This window comes from Trichomycterus rosablanca, chromosome 12 (genome assembly GCF_030014385.1).
Source record: "Trichomycterus rosablanca isolate fTriRos1 chromosome 12, fTriRos1.hap1, whole genome shotgun sequence".
Classification (NCBI taxonomy): Eukaryota; Metazoa; Chordata; class Actinopteri; order Siluriformes; family Trichomycteridae; genus Trichomycterus; species Trichomycterus rosablanca.
In genome coordinates, this window is record NC_085999.1 from 11,884,233 (window position 1) to 11,904,678 (window position 20,446).

The 20,446-nt window shown below is 35.9% G+C and overlaps 1 protein-coding gene across 1 annotated transcript in view; it reads right to left on the reverse strand.

Moving 5' to 3' along the window:
- The window catches only part of epha3 (eph receptor A3), a 126,785-nt gene extending 106,979 nt beyond the window's left edge, over positions 1-19,806 (reverse strand). Inside the window, exons 1-2 of the mRNA XM_063006562.1 lie at positions 19,651-19,806; positions 10,319-10,383 (exon numbers count right to left, since the gene is read on the reverse strand). Of these exons, the coding sequence (XP_062862632.1) occupies positions 10,319-10,383; positions 19,651-19,738 (153 nt within the window). The 5' untranslated portion in view covers positions 19,739-19,806. The remainder of the gene's footprint in view (positions 1-10,318; positions 10,384-19,650) is intronic.
- Between the last annotated feature and the right edge of the window lie 640 nt (positions 19,807-20,446).

The window sequence follows — 20,446 nt, forward strand, 5'->3', positions numbered from 1 at the left end:
TATATATATATATATATATATATATATATATAATATATATATATATATTAAAAACTAAAAATTTGTAATGTAACATAAATAAATAACAAAGAAATATTTCAGATTGTTAAATATTTCAGATAAAAAAAACTATTTTTATTTGTGGATAGGTGATCCAAAATCATAAACTTTTAAAACTTTGTTTAAAAATTAAATTTGATTAATTTAGTTCTATTTTTTATAATTTAATTAATTAAATTAATTGTGATATTATTTATTATATTATTTACTATATTATTATATTAATTATACTATTTTTTCTGTCAAACAGTAAACATGTAGTCACATTTAAAAATTTTTTATAATTTATCATTAATCCTTTTAGTGTAATAAAATAATAAAAATAAGAATCAGGAACTAAATAAAAATGTCATATAAAATTAAAAACTATAATAACGCTGTGTACATGTATGAATTCTAATTTTTTTTTAAATCACACTTTTGTTGATGATTAGTCCAATCTGAACGTATTGTAATTATTTACATGCATGCATATATTTGTTGTATAACCTTTTTTTTTTTTGGAGTAACCTTAGGACACTCACTTGGACACAAGAAGGAAAACATACCAAACTCTTATAGACAAGCTGTGTTATTGCCCCATCTCCCATCTCCGCTGCACTGTCTTGTCTAGAATCAAACTGTTGCTTTTAAAAAATGTGAGCTAATGAGAGTCATTTAGTGATTCATTAGTTATACCTTATGTCAGATAAAATTCACACAAATCACACTGTGCTGATTATAACTTACATTAAGTCAATTTAAAGTATCAATTATGACCAAGAGACTAAAATGTTGTTTTAAATCAGTGGCTCTAGCAACTGCCTTACACTTGTCTGGTATAAAGACTCTTTCTTTACACCAGAGAGTCTAAAACTGTGTTATGAACAATGTGTTTATGAATTTTCAGGCAGAAAACTGGGCTGCAAAGTAAAATATGGAAAATTCAAGTGGTGATTTGTCAAAGCTACTTTGGTTATATGAGGTATTTTTTTGAATTGCCAATTGTGTTCACCAGTGATCGATGCTTAAAATGAAATCCAGGTGCCTGGGCTGCAGCACATTACCATATTGCTGAGAACGGCTGTGCTTAGACCGCGACTGCCAAAACAAATGAAATATCATATATGATGTGTGGATCACACACTGGAGAGAAGCACATTATACGAACTGTCTGCTGTCATGCATGAGATCATTGTGGCACAAGTCACCCTACTGTATCACAATACTGAGTTACCCACAGTAACGGTACACCACAGGACTTCTGTCAGGATTTACCATAAATAAGTCACAAATAACATAAAGAGTGTGGAGAAATTGATTTTGATTGAAGTGTTTGCATTTGCTGATTGTTCTCACCATAGCAAGTTTACCTTGACCTAAAGCTGGACTCAAATGAAGCTACTTCTAAAACTTTTTGTATAATATTTTATCTTTATTTTACCTTGTCAAACAGTAAAACATGTGGTCACATTTAAATGATTTTTATAATGTATTATTAACCCTTAAGTGTAAAAAAATAATAAAAAAAAATTACCAAAATAAAAATGGAACGTCATGTAAAATTAAAAACTATAATAACGGCGTGTACATGTATAAATTCTCTTTTTTTTCAATCACCCTTTACTTGATGATCACCCTAAAATAGCAACAGTACACCACAGGACTTCTGACACCAAAGTCACAAATAAACTGTAGTAAATCACATGTAAACATTAAGAAAATGGAGAAATTGATATTAAGTGTTAAGACTGATATTAATTGTTCTCACTGCAGCAAGTTTAGCTTAACCTAAAGCTACTTCTAAAATTTGGTTTAAATATTTAAAAATATTTTTTATAATATTTTATCTTTCAGTCAAACAGTAAAACACGTGGTCACATTAAATGATTTTTATAATTTATCATTGACCCTTTTAGTGAAATCAAATTATAAAAAATGAACAAAATAAAAATGAAAGGTCATGTAAAATTAAAAACTATAATAACACTGTGTACATGTATGAATTCTAATGAAAAAAAAAAATCACACTTTTCTTGGTGATTACCCTAAAAGAGCAAGGACTTAACACTGATGAGCTCAGTGTCACAAATAAACAGTAGTAAATGAAATGTAAACATAAAGAAGGTGGAGAAATTAATATTAAGTGTTTGTATGCAAGTTTAGCTCGACCTAAAGCTGGACCCAATTAAAGCAGTAAGTGAAAATAAATGAATGCATTAAAAAACATTTTTCTTTTCTGTGTAGAATAGATTACTGCAATTTCTTCATATCTGGCCAATCTAAGTGATGCATCATTTTCTTACAGAGAGTTTCTGTCAGAATCCAGACAAGCATCAGAATAAGAGATCAAACCCCTCCTGATCTTAAATCCCTTCACAAATGATCTGTGGCTTTAAGAATGAATTAGACGCTTCTTGTATGCATGTCTCTGTCAGTGTGAGATTTTGCTAGATCAATCAAATAGGTCAAATCTTAGCTGTGAATCATAGAGACTTTCTTCATAACAAATGCTATAAAGCATTCTCTATGCTAGATCATAATGATGTGTATGTTTATGTTTAATGAACAGTAAAAGAGATGAATTTGCAGCAGAATCAAAGGCAATTCTAGCTTTGTAAAATCATGGTGTGTTTTTTTTTTTTTTAGCTAAATCAACTGTTAACAAACATCATTATCCTATCACATATTCCCTTGTTCTTTTTGTCTCTGTATTTATATGTCTCAGAGGTTAAAACTTCGCTACACTGTGCATGTGAAACACTTTTTGATCGTTGGTTTTATATAAAAAGTGCATCATAAATAAAACTTAGTTCTATTATTCTCTCATGACTTTATGAGCCAACATTTGATGGGCTGACTAAAGATATGTTTCCAAATATCACTTTACAACAGTAAACCCCCTCCAGCTACAGCAGCAACAAGACAATGTGAAAATCTCCAGTTGGTACATTTGGCGGAGCTGTGTGTGCGTGTGTCATATGGCCAAACTCCCTCTCTGTATGTACACTTATTATAAACAGACCAACTGGTAAATACATTTGGCGAATCCCTGTTACAAGAGTATAAAAGGAGCTTATGTTTTAGAGAAACAGAATGTAATAATAATCCTCTTCTTTCTTGCATTGAATTGAATTACTTATTTAGAGACGGCACATATTTAGGGTTCTTTTGTTATCACATGGACGTTTGCTGAATATACATGTGATACAGGACATTCCATTCCATTCAATCCCACTTTTTATTGCAATGCATGTGATAGAACAACGCTGTATTGCTTCCAATAACTCCGTTACATGTCTTGCTGCTGAGACACATAAGCACTGAAAGCATTCAAAACTATATATATATATATATGTATATGTACAGTGTATCACAAAAGTGAGTACACCCCTCACATTTCTGCAAATATTTCATTATATCTTTTCATGGGACAACACTATAGACATGAAACTTGGATATAACTTAGAGTAGTCAGTGTACAACTTGTATAGCAGTGTAGATTTACTGTCTTCTGAAAATAACTCCACACACAGCCATTAATGTCTAAATAGCTGGCAACATAAGTGAGTACACCCCACAGTGAACATGTCCAAATTGTGCCCAAATGTGTCGTTGTCCCTCCCTGGTGTCATGTGTCAAGGTCCCAGGTGTAAATGGGGAGCAGGGCTGTTAAATTTGGTGTTTTGGGTACAATTCTCTCATACTGGCCACTGGATATTCAACATGGCACCTCATGGCAAAGAACTCTCTGAGGATGTGAGAAATAGAATTGTTGCTCTCCACAAAGATGGCCTGGGCTATAAGAAGATTGCTAACACCCTGAAACTGAGCTACAGCATGGTGGCCAAGGTCATACAGCGGTTTTCCAGGACAGGTTCCACTCGGAACAGGCTTCGCCAGGGTCGACCAAAGAAGTTGAGTCCACGTGTTCGGCGTCATATCCAGAGGTTGGCTTTAAAAAATAGACACATGAGTGCTGCCAGCATTGCTGCAGAGGTTGAAGACGTGGGAGGTCAGCCTGTCAGTGCTCAGACCATACGCCGCACACTGCATCAACTCGGTCTGCATGGTCGTCATCCCAGAAGGAAGCTGAAGCACAAGAAAGTCCACAAACAGTTTGCTGAAGACAAGCAGTCCAAGAACATGGATTACTGGAATGCCCTGTGGTCTGACGAGACCAAGATAAACTTGTTTGGCTCAGATGGTGTCCAGCATGTGTGGCGGCGCCCTGGTGAGAAGTACCAAGACAACTGTATCTTGCCTACAGTCAAGCATGGTGGTGGTAGCATCATGGTCTTGGGCTGCATGAGTGTTGCTGGCACTGGGGAGCTGTAGTTCATTGAGGGAAACATGAATTCCAACATGTACTGTGACATTCTGAAACAGAGCATGATCCCCTCCTTTCGAAAACTGGGCCTCATGGCAGTTTTCCAACAGGATAACGACCCCAAACACAACCTCCAAGATGACAATTGCCTTGCTGAGGAAGCTGAAGGTAAAGGTGATGGACTAAACCCAATTGAGCACCTGTGGCGCATCCTCAAGTGGAAGGTGGAGGAGTTCAAGGTGTCTAACATCCACCAGCTCCGTGATGTCATCATGGAGGAGTGGAAGAGGATTCCAGTAGCAACCTGTGCAGCTCTGGTGAATTCCATGCCCAGGAGGGTTAAGGCAGTGCTGGATAATAATGGTGGTCACACAAAATATTGACACTTTGGGCACAATTTGGACATGTTCACTGTGGGGTGTACTCACTTATGTTGCCAGCTATTTAGACATTAATGGCTGTGTGTTGAGTTATTTTCAGAAGACAGTAAATCTACACTGCTATACAAGTTGTACACTGACTACTCTAAGTTATATCCAAGTTTTATTTCTATAGTGTTGTCCCATGAAAAGATATAATAAAATATTTGCAGAAATGTGAGGGGTGTACTCACTTTTGTGATACACTGTATGTACAGTGCCTTGCAAAAGTATTCAGCCCCCTTGAACTTTTCAACCTTTTGCCACATTTCAGGCTTTAAACATAAAGATATGAAATTGTAATTTTTTGTGAAGAATCAACAACAAGTGGGACACAATCGTGAAGTGGAACGAAATTTATTGGATATTTTAAACTTTTTTTAGAAATAAAAAACTGAAAAGTGGGGCGTGCAATATTATTCAGCCCCCTTGCGTTAATACTTTGTAGCGCCACCTTTTGCTGCGATTACAGCTGCAAGTCGCTTGCGGTATGTCTCTATTAGTTTTGCACATCGAGAGACTGAAATTTTTGCCCATTCTTCCTTGCAAAACAGTTCGAGCTCAGTGAGGTTGGATGGAGAGCGTTTGTGAACAGCAGTTTTCAGCTCTTTCCACAGATTCTCGATGGGATTCAGGTCTGGACTTTGACTTGGCCATTCTAACACCTGGATACGTTTATTTGTGAACCATTCCATTGTAGATTCTGCTTTATGTTTTGGATCATTGTCTTGTTGGAAGATAAATCACCGTCCCAGTCTCAGGTCTTTTGCAGACTGCAACAGGTTTTCTTCCAGAATGGTCCTGTATTTGGCTCCATCCATCTTCCCATCAATTTTAACCATCTTCCCTGTCCCTGCTGAGGAAAAGCAGGCCCAAACCATGATGCTGCCACCACCATGTTTGACAGTGGGGATGGTGTGTTCAGGGTGATGAGCTGTGTTGCTTTTATGCCAAACATAACGTTTTGCTTTGTGGCCAAAAAGTTCGATTTTGGTTTCATCTGACCAGAGCACCTTCTTCCACATGTTTGGTGTGTCTCCCAGGTGACTTTTTATAGATATCTTTGAGAAATGGCTTTCTTCTTGCCACTCTTCCATAAAGGCCAGATTTGTGCAGTGTACGACTGATTGTTGTCCTATGGACAGATTCTCCCACCTCAGCTGTAGATCTCTGCAGTTCATTCAGAGTGATCATGGGCCTCTTGGCTGCATCTCTGATCAGTCTTCTCCTTGTTTGAGCTGAAAGTTTAGAGGGACGGCCGGGTCTTGGTAGATTTGCAGTGGTCTGATACTCCCTTCATTTCAATATGATCGCTTGCACAGTGCTCCTTGAGATGTTTAAAGCTTGGGAAATCTTTTTGTATCCAAATTCGGCTTTAAACTTCTCCACAACAGTATCTCGGACCTGCCTGGTGTGTTCCTTGGTCTTCATGATGCTCTCTGCGCTTTAAACAGAACTCTGAGACTATCACAGAGCAGGTGCATTTATACGGAGACTTGATTACACACAGGTGGATTCTATTTATCACCATCAGTCATTTAGGTCAACATTGGATCATTCAGAGATCCTCACTGAACTTCTGGAGTGAGTTTGCTGCACTGAAAGTAAAGGGGCTGAATAATATTGCACGCCCCACTTTTCAGGTTTTTATTTCTAAAAAAAGTTTAAAATATCCAATAAATTTCGTTCCACTTCACAATTGTGTCGCACTTGTTATTGATTCTTCACAAAAAATTACAATTTCATATCTTTATGTTTAAAGCCTGAAATGTGGCAAAAGGTTGAAAAGTTCAAGGGGGCTGAATACTTTTGCAAGGCACTGTATATATACACTGATCAGCCATAACATTACCATATAGAAGCACTTTGAACTTCTACAATTACTGACTGTAGTCCATCTGTTTCTCTACATGCCTTTTTTAACCTTTTTTCACCCTGTTCTTCAATGGTCAGGACCACCACAGAGCAGGTATTATTTGGGTGGTGGATCATTCTCAGCACTGCAGTGACAATGACATGGTGGTGGTGTGTTAGTGTGTGTTGTGCTGGAATGAGTGGATCAGACACAGCACCGCTGCTGGAGTTTCATCGCTCATCTATTGCTGCTGTTTGAGTTGGTCATCTTCTAGACCTTCATCAGTGGTCACAGGACGCTACCCACGGGGCGCAGTTGGCTGGATATTTTTGGTTGGTGGACTATTCTTAGTCCAGCAGTGACAGTGAGGTGTTTAAAAACTCCATCAGCGCTGCTGTGTCTGATCCACTCATACCAGCACAACACACACTAACACACCACCACCATGTCAATGTCACTGCTGTGCTGAGAATGATCCACCACCTAAATAATACCTGCTCTATGGTGACCCTGTGGGGGTCCTGACCATTGAAGAACAGCATGAAAAGGGGGCTAACAAAGCATGCAGAGAAACAGATGGATTACAGTCAGTAACTGTAGAACTACAAAGTGCTTCTATATGGTAAGTGGAGCTGATAAAATGGACAGTGAGTGTAGAAACAAGGAGGTGGTCATAATGTTATGGCTAATCAGTGTATATGCAAAATAAATTACACACAGAAGGAATTTTGGATATGCCATTCTGTTCAGATGCCAAGTCAAATTTACTGTTATATTATTGCACTCCAGGACTGGTAAAGGTAAGTGTTATCATTTTAGTAACTGTTTTAAATCACACTGTCAGAAAACAGCAGTTCTAGAAACAAAATAGCACTCTGTCCAGTATAGACAAAAAAAAACTCTAAATGAATCATTTTGAACAAGCTGGGTTGGGTTAGGGTGTTGGCTTCGGGGTTATTATTTTTTTTTTTACTTAAGTTGCCAAAAAGAATTATTTATTGCTGCACTAAAGGAACTCGTGCTGGTTAAAAGAATCATAATAAAACTTTAAACTTACATTAAAATGTGTACACTTTATATATTTTTACATTTACAGTATGACCCACAGGTTTGTTTTTTTTGGCAATAAAAAAAATTGTATTAAACAAAAAACTCTTTTTTTAAACACACCAACACACACAGTGGCTACAAGATCAATCTAACATGTACAATTCATTGCATGTTTAAAAACAAGAAACTACTACAGGAAACTACAAGAAATACATTTTATCTTATTATTTGTAAAGTTAAAGATGTCGTGTATGTAAGTGTTATTTCTTATATATAGTTGCAGCTATAACTGCTGTTACTCAACAAAAACACCACTGCAATTTTTCAAACCCGATCCCAAACCCACTCCAACCTTGTGTTTATCTTTTTATTAACTTAAAATCATTCCCACACCAAGTTTGGAAACAGTAGAAGTGGCTGTAAATGCTTCTTTCGGCTTCGATTTCCAACACTAGGCCGTCATGACAACTGCAACCTATCAGTCAATGCCTTTTCCTCGCTGTTTTACGACTGTGGAACTATAACGCATTGTGCACTGCGCGTTTACCTTACCGCTGCCATATGATGTGCTAATCCCAGTTTATACAGCAGCTTTTCTTCACACTTCGTGCAGCTGGGCACTTTTCGCTTTTGCTTTTAGTACACAAAAACACCAACCATATACTGCATATACTGTGTATATATATTCATATACGGTATATCAAAAGACAATAATTTTCATATGTCACTTAAACAGATTTAAGAGGTTGGAATATACACCGATCAAGCATAACATTATGACCACCTCCATGTTTCTACACTCACTGTCCAGGACCACTACAGAGTAAGTATTATTTGGGTGGTGGATCATTCTCAGCACTGCAGTGACAATGACATGGTGGTGTGTTAGTGTGTGTTGTGCTGGTATGAGTGGATAAGACACAGCAATGCTGTTGGAGTTTTTAAACACCTCACTGCTGGACTGAGAATTGTCCACCAACCAAAAACGTCCAGCCCACAGCGCCCCGTGGGCAGAGTCCTGTGACCACTGATGAAGGTCTAGAAGATGACCAACTCGAACAGCAGCAATAGATGAGCGATCGTCTCTGACTTTACATCTACAAGATGGACCAACTAGGTAGGAGTGTCTAATAGAGTGGACAGTGAGTGGACACGGTATTTAAAAACTCCAGCAGCACTGCTGTGTCTGATGCACTCATACCAGCACAACACACACTAACACACCACCACCATTCAGTGTCACTGCAGTGCTGAGAATGATCCACCACCTAAATATTTTTTTACACAACCAACAGTGCTTTATCTATTCAATTTTAAATTAGAATTCAAACAATTTCTGTAAATATTCACCAGTGTGTAGCAACAATCCACTATTAATTTGAAAATCTTAAATTAAATTAAAAGCTTGGCTAAAGTTATCCCAGTGGAGCTTTAAACGGCTGTTTTTACCATCGTGTCCTTCAGAAGTGATCCAGCATAATGATGCCTAATGCACAGTGTCGAGGCATTATCAGACACCTAATCTACACTAGATAATGAAGCCCCACGTCTCTTCCCTTTACAGAACAGATAATTGCCACGTCGGCACTGGGCTACATCATGGCCTTGTGCACAGCCAGGCAGTCTGGGTAATACTGTATCGAATGCAGCATAATCCCCCCTGCCGCAAGTAATGAATCCCAGACTAAGGACTGGTGCATTCTGAAGGAGCCTTAATAAACAGAACTGCGTGTTTAACGACTCGAGCACTTTGAGCTGATTCCTATTTGCTATCCTTTCTAAAGCAGGTGGCCACGTGGAGAGCGTCTGATAGGTTTAGCTTCTAATTAGTTTAACCAGCCCAGTTTGTGCTTACAACGGCAGAAGGCGGGCGACCCATCCATCAGTGTCAGTGCTGTGCTGGAATATTATGGGCAATCATTTTTTAGGGCATGCCTCACGGGGCAAAATGTTTATCATTAAAAACTAGGTAAAAGTCTTGAGTAATTTGAGAAAAATGAGAAAATTCCCCTGAAAGACTCAATCTTCAGTATTCTCCTTAACTGGTTATGGCAATGACATAAATAAAATAATTGTTACCACATTGGTGGTGTAAAAAGCTCAGATCATTTTGGATGTATCATGTATTTGGCTAGCTAAAGACCTAGATACTACAGAAATACATTTACAATATTGCATCATTCTAATAGCATGCTTTCTTCATCTTTTTGTCTTTTTGCCAGCCATTTACATTACATTCAAGCTCCATTTTACAGTGCCAACAAGAAAAGAGCAAGTGGAAACCAGCTACATGGAGCAAATTACTAGATTACCATAAGTAACTGCCAAGAAGTAATTTAACCACTTAATAAAAATTTAATAATGGTTTGTGTTGAGTAGCCCACGAGACCGATTCATAGTTAGAAAAATAAACTTTGCCATTACTGGGCCTTTTAGGCTTAAAGAATACAAATAAAATTTACACACCCTGAGAGAGCGTACCATTTCCCTTTTTTTATCCAAAGCTTATATGAACTAATTTTATTTAACTGAAAAAAGAAGGTTTTCAATCTGAGTCATTAAACTGCACTACTTACTATGTTCTATGTTTGTTCTAAGAATTATGGTTAACTCAGACATACATACCCCATGCGGTGGATATGAAATCCATCCCAGCTCCCCTTGGCTTGCTTTGGAATCCAACAGGTTAACTGCAAGAAAAGAAAAAGAAAGACAAATGAGCATCTATCCCTTGTTAGCTTCCATTACCATTCCACCCGTTTCCCAGGAGGCATGTACGTTCTGGACACTGGAGTATTTATTCAGCTGTGCTACTCTCATGGCACGATTAAATTAAACAAACACTGCGAGCCTGTTCTCTTAGTACTTCAGACTCTTCTTCCAAATAGCTATGGCCTGTACAGCCGTTTGGGTGACTGGGAAATAATACCCACATCTGAGGATATTTTTATTTTAAATCCTGTCCTGCTAACAGAACAAGTCTGAACCGTGGGTGGTGGTGTCTCACATGGTGATGTCTACCGCGGTGATTCTATGTACAAATCTATGTGTTGTTACTGATAGGAATCAAAAACGGAGGAGAGGAAAACCAAATCTGACAAGCATCTTCAAATTGTGATCTAAAACTGTGTTAAAATTACTATAGAAGATTATTAAAATGATTCTGGTGACAGAATGATCTGATCTCTATATTTCCCACATTCAGGAGATGAGATGTACTCACATTTTCAAAATGTAATAACCAATCAGACCATAAGCACCACAATAATAACACACTGACTGTGGTTACATAATATTACACGTAGGCTTGTAATAATTATTACATTATTCAAACTAATTATTAGAGATGCATGAGTACCGATACTGGTATCGGGTATTTGCCCGATACCGCGCTCATTAACTTGTACTCGTACTCGCAAACGAGGCTCCGATACTAAACATCCGATACCGTGTGCCTAGTGCACGTTGCTGCGTTATGCCTAGTTCACACTACACGATCTTTGCCCTGATTTTCGCTCGGCGACTGATCGGCGCTAGATTTGCCGGCTCGGGAGCAACTCGGCGATCAAAACTCGGCTCTCGATCGCAAAGTGTGAACTACCCAACAACTCGATCCGACCGGCTCGCCGACCACTCGAGTTTTCTAGCACGTCAGATATCTGATCTCAGATGTGCGACTGGGAATGAGTGACATGTCGAACAGCCAATGAGAACGCAGGATACGGTGTGAGGGGAAACGCAGGAGAGGAGTGTAAACAGGTGGGACAGGGGGATAATATAGTTTATATCAGAATACACCGGCACACACACACACGTTTTACAGTATTTCTGATCTGATCGTTCTCTACAAAACATAACAACAAAACACCAACATTGCAAAAATATTTATTAACCTCCAACTCACTACAGAACAATCCATGCTATTCGTGTTGCCAAATCACATTGATTTCATCACGTCAGCGCACAAACACTTTGATCACTCGCTACTTGTTGACGTGCATTTTTGGACGTGGTATCATTAAACTTCTCGTCACTTCTCACGTGTGTTTTTGTTTAAAAAAAACGGTATTCTAAATAGGTATTGGTATCGGTATTGGTATCGGCAAGTACAAAAATACATGTACTTGTACTCGTACTCGGTTGGGAAAAAATTGTATCGATGCATCCCTACTAATTATTATACTTTAAAATGACTGTGATTGACCATTTGCTTTTTTTTATTACCATATAGTTAGATTAGATTCAACTTTATTGTCATTGTGCAGAGTAAACAAGTATAGAGCCAACGAAATGCAGTAGCATCTAACCAGTGACCAGATAAGTGAAATGAGGAGACATATAAGAATATTAAGACTATTAAACAAATAATAATGATTGTACTGTACAGTGTATAGACTAATATGTATTTACAGAGTAATAAAGGTGACTAAAGTGGCTACATGAATGGGTAATGAATGAGAATAAATAAAGTGAAGTGTATAAGTATAGCAAGTATATACAGTATACACATTATTGTTGTGCTGGTGTAAACAGTGCAATAGTGCCATGTGCAAATTTGCAAAATACTGATGGTATATACAGTTGAGATGATACATTTGTAAAAAGTACAAAGTTAAGTGTGGTACAAAGTGCAGTGATATTGTTTTAGGTAGTAGTTTTATATAAATATAAAGGGATACAGAATATTTTTAAACAAAAATCTTAACATTGATAAACATATGATTCATTAAAAATAAATGTATATTTTGCTGCCATATTTAAATTAATGATTGTTATTTTTAAGTCTATAACTTATAAAATGATTGTATTTTGGGTAAGGCAAGTCACAGAATAAAATAAAATGTATAATTATTAGAAATGATAATTACTTAAATATAAAAGTTACTGTAAGTACTGTAAGTATTTGTAATTGGAAAAATAAATAAAGTACATAAATAAAGAATATATTACTAGAGTTTTACTGGATGACAAAAATATGGCCTGTTATTTTGTCATAGTATATTTTGTAACTGTCAATTCAGTTTTAAAATGTTTAAGCAATTCAATAAATCTATGACATATCAGATTATTATGATTTTATGTACTCATGTAGACATAAAAAAAAAAAATTCAATTTCAAATTACAAAACTGTCCCAAATTATGACTGTCCCAAAATCAATCAAATTAATCAAATTAAACAGCATGGCATAAATGTATGTCTAAATCAATTACAGTTACAAACGAACAAAAAATAATAATGCACTATTAAATTTATTCCAATCAGACCTAAGAGTCCTAAATAAAAAAATAAATAAAGAAATAAAAATGGCTCACATCTAATGCAGTGTAGTCATAAAAACATTACTTTAAACATGTTTGATTAGTTATAAAAATAGTATGTGTATTATTAATTAGTTGTTCCACCTGTTTTAGGTAGTAATAATAATTACTGCTAGTTATAAATGCAGTCACAAATAATAATAAATTAAAAAATATTAATATATATTATATAAATCATAATTTTTATATCACTATTTAAATACTAAAATAAAACCCATAAATAAGCTCATAATTTATAGTGACCCATTAGTATTTTGCTGTCATATATTTTTTATATAATGTAGTATATAGCATTTATATTTGCTCTATAATTGTTACTTTGTGTTTTTTGAGTAATAGTGTTTCATTAATTAATTAATATTTTTGTCTTTCTAGTATTTGCTTCTTTATCAAATTATGAAAGGCAGACAAATAAATTGCTGTTCCTTATAAAGCATATATCCATCATTTACAGCAGTATCAGCTTTTTGTTATTAGAGTGTCAAAGACAGAATAAACGTCAGCTAATATCTCATAAATGTGACAGGCCTAATAGTGGGAACTTTATTATTATTATTATTTGATTATCTGAATTCGATTTAATATCAATATCTATATTATTATTACTTTATTTTTGAACTCGGGTGTAATTTGGCATTACTGATCTATTTTACTACAAAGCATGGGAAGAAAAGTTTGGAGGTTTGAGTTATACAGAAGAGGGAATGTAGGACAAAATGGCTGTCGACTTGTAAATCTATAAGACATGAGCGCTTTATTGCACTACGTGGTCCCATGCTGGAACGAAGAGAGAAGAGGTGGCTGTCTATAAAACACACCTTCATTCTGCAACCCTGACAAGCTTTTACCATCTCTCTGTCCTGACCGCTGTACGACTGAGCAAAGCTAAATGAGAACGTTAAGTTTTTGGTCCCGGATTCTGTAATACTGCTTTAAGACGATGTATATTGTGAAAAGCGCTTATTATTAAATTAATTAAACTTGACCTGACCTGACTTGACCAAAAGCTGCTGTCGATGTACTTATTGCATAAACATGGCTAACATGTGGAACATATAGCATGGAAGCCAGGACTCGGATTTATCACTTACTGCGCCCACTTACTGATGTCCTGTCCAGCCCAAAGAAACTACACAAATACAGAGAATGGACAGTGGCATGGTCACTTTAATAAAAACTTGTCTAAAAAAAAAAAAAAAATCTCAAATTCACAAAAAATGTTTTAACGTTTTAAAAAGTTGTTTTTTAGAGAATGTTGTCTGTATCTGTGTTGCTACCTTTTTGTAAAATTATGTATTTAAATTTAGTTTTTAGTGTTTTTTTTATTTTTATCTTTTAAGTTATCTTTTAACTTTGAATAAAAGAATAGTTTTGGGTTTTTTTTAGCTATATTTATTTTTTATTTTATTATGGACATTTTATTTAATTTTTTTAATTAGTTAATTTGATTTCCATTATGTTTATTTAGTCTCAGATTTATTTCAAGTTATTTTAGTTCTGACAGACTGAAAGTGTTTTAATAGGGCGGAGTGATGGCACAGCAGATAGCGTGAGTGATCCTCATCTCCTCGTCTTTAAAATGTTTGGCATGTTCTTCATGTGTCTAAATAGTTCCGGCTAATTCGGTTTTCATGCAAAAGATGAAGTGGCATTTTCAAATTGCCCCAACATGCAAGAAAGTATTTTTTTGCTCTTGACTGTGCACATTTTGCAAACCAAACCTTTAATAAATTATGAAATAATCTAATCTCTAGTAAAGGAACACTGGACACAACATACCACAATTTTAGAATACTATTTACTCAGATTATATTAACTGGTCTGTGGTGACTGGCGATCTGTCCGGGGTGATTCCTGCCTTTCGCCGAATGAATCAGACTCACCGCGACCCTGACCAGGATAAATCAGTGGTTGAAGCATTAAGATATGGACAGATTATTACATTCCAGTGCCACACTAACCAAAAACAGGAGGCTGTTACCATACAGTAGCCCATTTCCTATAATGAAGATATCTGCTTGTGTCAGATAATGGCAGCTGACATACAGCTCCATTGGTTCCAATTTAACTTTCTCAATGAGCCGAGCCAACGTCTCAAATTGAGCCGACCGGGGGAATTTGAGAACAGAAAATTAGATAGCTATTGTGCTAAAGCAAATTCTTTAGCTGCAGAAGCAGAAAATCTCCTCCGAAGACAAAACCCACCCAGCCACCAAGACATGAGGGTACATCAGGCTCAGGTCAATAATGCAGTGCCAGCTTCTTAATAACTTATCTACTTCTTGTTCTTATGAATGAACAACACGAGGCAGTGCAGGCAGATCAATACAGGAGAGAGAGACAATGATCTATGACCATCAATTGTCCTGATAAATCCTCTTTGCGGCAGTATTGTTTTTCTTTCATCAGCATATGATGCCTTTATTGAACACATCAGCAGCGATAGGAAAAAGACAACAAATATGCCTTATGTAAGACATTTACATGCCAACTCATCTATAATAAATGCTGACATTATCAGGATCAGATTTTACTGTACTGCACTGTACCAATTGAAAAATAAATCCAAAACAATAGCTATTATCTGAACAACAAACTAGGGGGTGTAGTCCAAGGGGGTGATACTGGTGCAAACCCAATTTCATTTAAATGTGATTGAGTGTTAAAGAAAGTCAGAGAGAAGTTCGGGACCAGTTAGAATAAGTCCCACTGAGTCTCCCCTAATCTCCACCCTAAACCCACAAGCTTGCTAGAATATCTCCAAACTTAATATTAACACACACATATGTTAAAAACAGTAAAATAACTAAATGCATACAAGTATTCAGCTGCCTACTGTCATCTGTATAAAATAGAGGCTTCAAAATCTACAACAAAGAGAGAAAAATGGAAAAAGGAAAAGTAAGGCTGAGGCAACCTTACAGACAACAAGTACAACAGACAACAAATACAAATACTGTTTATTTTTAAAATACAAAGACAACCGCACATTATATGCATCTAGATATGTAAATAACACAGACCTGACCTACACTGGTGGTAATAAAGTATTAAACTCCCGAGCATGAATAATTCAGCTGCGTTTCTATGTGTTTCTGTCCCAGACGCTGTACAGCAGTCCGTTCCCTATAAGAAACCAGCAGTGTTCCTGCATGTCACACTGCAGGTCCTAAATGCACTAGTTTTTACTGTGGGCGTCTGTGTAAACAGATTTTCATCAGAGAACCAGACGTAACAAAGCACTAGCCTTTAGTAACAGCTTTGATAATGTGCAACCATTATAATGACAATTATACTATAAAAACACAGAGAGTCGTTTTAGGGCCTACCTTTATTTGTTTTATGAGTGTGAGTTATGGTAACGTTAAACTTTAAAAGAGTTTTGTTTAGAATAAATAGTTGATAATACTTCTTAAATAATATCAAATAATAAGACAATGTTCATCACTGTAAGCTATGGCTGACATAAATACATGGGAAAAGTCCTACAGGATTCATTAAAGCCACAGATGTTACTTACAAACGGACAAACAATTATTTACTTAAACAGAAGTTTGTTTCACTGGCCAGGCTACCCAGATTAAAGATAGATAGCAAAATGCAGGCTAGTTTCTTCTACATATTATTTTTATTATTATTGAAAATATAAATTTGCCATGGGACATAACCGTTGTTGTGAAATTTATTATAAAAATATGCAAGCCTTTGTAAAATACACTTAAAAAATATATATAAAGTAGCTTTTACCTGTTCAAACAATAACAAATTATTATCTAACAATAGTTATTGTTACAAAGACAACTAACAAAAGTCTTAACAAAATACAAGGTTAAACACACTAACGGGACATTTACACGGGACGTTTGTCTACTTAAACTAGAGTAATATTCACTATGGAAGTACTTTTGTAAGTCGCTTTGTAAGTCTCGTCTGCTAAATGCTGTAAATGTAAACGTACTCTGAACAATGTATTTGAAAATGAAAACATTCATGTAGAGTTTAACCTGACATACTAATAGCAACCAGTAAAATGAAACGGGAAAACGGGTATTTTATTACATTATTTCTATTATTATTGGCAGTAGAAGCTGTAGTAGTACAAGTACAAACAGTAGTAGCTACCTATAGCTAATTTAGTAATTTGCTGACTTCCTCATAAACCACTCAGTCTGTGTTAGACGGATACTAAAGACGGGTACACGATAATGCTAAACAGACCTACTAAAAAATCATAATAAACATTTTAATAAATTGGAACAAAGTACAATTAGAATTCTTGACTTTTTGACATATACTTTGCCTATTTAATTTCACCATCTATCTAAAATTTTCAGTAAACAACGATGTATTTACAACTTTATTTTGATGAACAAATGTAAAGACAATTTGTTTGTATTTTATACATGTAAATGTCTCTGTGTTGGTATAATTAGCTTTTTATATTCTCTATATGCCAGATTATGACCGAGCGATAAAAAAAAATTGAACTTGATGTGAGTACTGTACAGTTTTAATAAAATGTAACCTATATTTGGTCATTTAAATGGCAACATGCTTCATATTTAACAGCAAAATACATTATGTTTAGGCTTCCAGGTGTAATTTTAGCTTACACTCACACTCACGCAACATTACAGAGAACATTCACGAGAAATAGTGCCGATCATAAACACCACCTACATTACAGTGCTGAAAAAACCTATCGTCACCTTATGGCTGTACCACTTTTAAAATGTGTCACTTTATAAATCAACCATTGTGCATGGAACAGCAGGCCGAACTGGTGTTTTCTTTAAAAACTGTTAATGTCTACAGCGCTCTACCATTTACAAAAAAAAAAATATATATAATATATTACTAAAACAATATCAAATTAATACTTTTTGTAAGTAATTATGGTTTTAATATTAATATTGTAATAAATGACAATACGTATTTCTATATATAATAAACAGAACAAGACTCAACTACTAAAAATAGTAGTATTTTAAGCTAGTAATGGTTAGTATAGGATATTTTAAACTAGGCCATAAAGTACACCTGCATAAAACAGATACCATCTAAAGCGCGATGGCAAAACTTTAGATTACAATAATTCTACACTAAACTTACATCAGTTTTTAGTTCTTTAAGTTAACATGTATGTGCAAAATAATAAGTGTAATAATAAAAATATATACAATGTAAGATTAAGAGAAAAAGCTGATCATTTTCACTAAATAATGACAACAATGAAGTGGCTCTATACTGACACTCACTGGCTGGATTTTTGCACCTAAAGTGCATAAAATGTAAAACACTATTACACATTTAATATCACTAATTACACCTTTAAATAGCACTAAATAATATAAGCTCATTATCAGTTCACACAGTAAGAAAATAAAAAAATAAAAACACAGTAATGTGTCGTAATGTATGACATTTTTAATGCCATTGTATTGTAACATAACATTACATGTGTTTAAAAGGTTATACTTGTATTTATTAGTATTACAATCATTCAACTTTATATTACTTTATATTTGTTGTATTTGCTTTAGGTTGTTTATGTTTGCCACTTTGTTAGTTTTGCGTTTTGAGTTCACTTTTGGTAGCTTATATAGTTGCATTATGAAACTAAAAGTAAAGTTTAATAAATGTGTATCTTTTTCTTACTTTTTTTATTTTATTTTAACAAAGTATTGGTGTTTTTGTCCTTAGTGTCCCACTCATACTTTTTGTCCATTGAGTACTGGATTTAAGGCTTTAGGACTAACAAAATGTCAGTTAAATTCTGTTTTTAAAGAAAACAATGCATATCAATATTAATACATTATTTACTTGTTTATTTTACATACTGTAATAAATCCCAGTTAGCTTTCCTGTGACATTAACTAGTATGTAAATACGAGTAAATAGCCTTTGTCTTTATTTTTGTTAAAATACACGCTTTAAGTATTATATAATTTAAGATTTATTTATTTTATTTAAAAGTTTAAGCCTCTTTAAATGTCTTAAAAGTATAGAAGTTGTTTTTATATATAATTTAAACATGTTTCTACATGTGCGGTGTAACTGTGTGGAGTGACAGTCCGTCGGCCGATGAGGAAACTCGAATGTGGACGAATATTCGACTGTCTGCCTTGTAATTCAATAAAGCACATTTATTATGTTATCGATTTACGTTAATAAAGTTAAGTCCTTTATAAAATCATTACATTTATTTTTCCTTGTAACGAGCTTTTCATTACTACCGTGAGAAAAAAAACATTATCTGCTAAATGTATTTCGCAGTGTGCAATATCTAACAACTTAAACAAACTGTGCGTGTGTTGAACGCTGCATAACTATGAACTTATTTGACACACGTGTCAGTGGCACTTGCACGATCACTATCATATGTGAGTAATTAAGTCGGTTAACATGGATATAATTACTAAATCTCAGAAGGAAAATCTGTATAATGTTTGATGTTCAGTGTTTGCTGGGGTTGTCACATATAATCCAGTCAGTCCGGCGGTTTAAACCCGGTTTAAAGAGTGGTCACACACAGCAGTGTCGAGTCCGGTACAGCCAACCTGAGAGCAGCCACGCGCACGCACATTCCACATTCCGTCTCGCGACTCTTTTAAACACGCAGCGTCTCTGTGCTTACCTTCATTAGACGGATAAACGGCGGGTTGAGCGCAGCAAACCAGCGTTATAAGAAGCAACAGAAGCGGTAGGAAGCGTGTGCAACCCATGACGGCAAATGAACGGACAAGGCAAGGTACATAACTACTCCATGAAGCATGCCACCGACAACACTGAGCGTCCCGCCGCCCCGCTCAGTTAGGCTACCATTCACAGCGCGAGCGAGGAGCGCTGATGTCAAGTTTGACACCGGAGACAAGGAGGAGTCTCTCTCTCTCTCTCTCTCTCTCTCGCTCCTCAATTTCCCACTTCCCCTCTCTTTCTCCCAGTATTTTCCTCTCCCTCACTTCCAATGTCATTCTCTCCCCCTCTGGGAATCCTGGTAGTTTTTCCTCCAGTATCTCTTAAGTCTGGAATGTGAAGTTTTGCAGTTTTGTGCAATAAAAGAGACAGTGCATCTCTGTCTTAACCTTTGTCTTAAACCGTCACGCAATGGGCACAGAGTCTCTTCTTTCTGGGGCGGCACTGTTGCCTCACAGCAAGATCGTTTGATCCCCAGGTGGGGTGGTCCGGGTCCATTCTGTGTGGAGTTTCCATGTTCTCCCCATGTCTGTGTGGGTTTCCTCCGGGAGCTCCGGTTTCCTCCCACTGTCCAAAAACATGCAAGTGAGGTCAATTGGAGATACAAAATTGTCCATGACTGTGTTTGACATTAAACTTGAGAAGTGATGAATCTTGTGTAAGGAGTAACTATCGTTTCTGTCATGAATGTAACTTTGGTTACATTCATGACCCTAATGTAACCGCTTATCCAATTA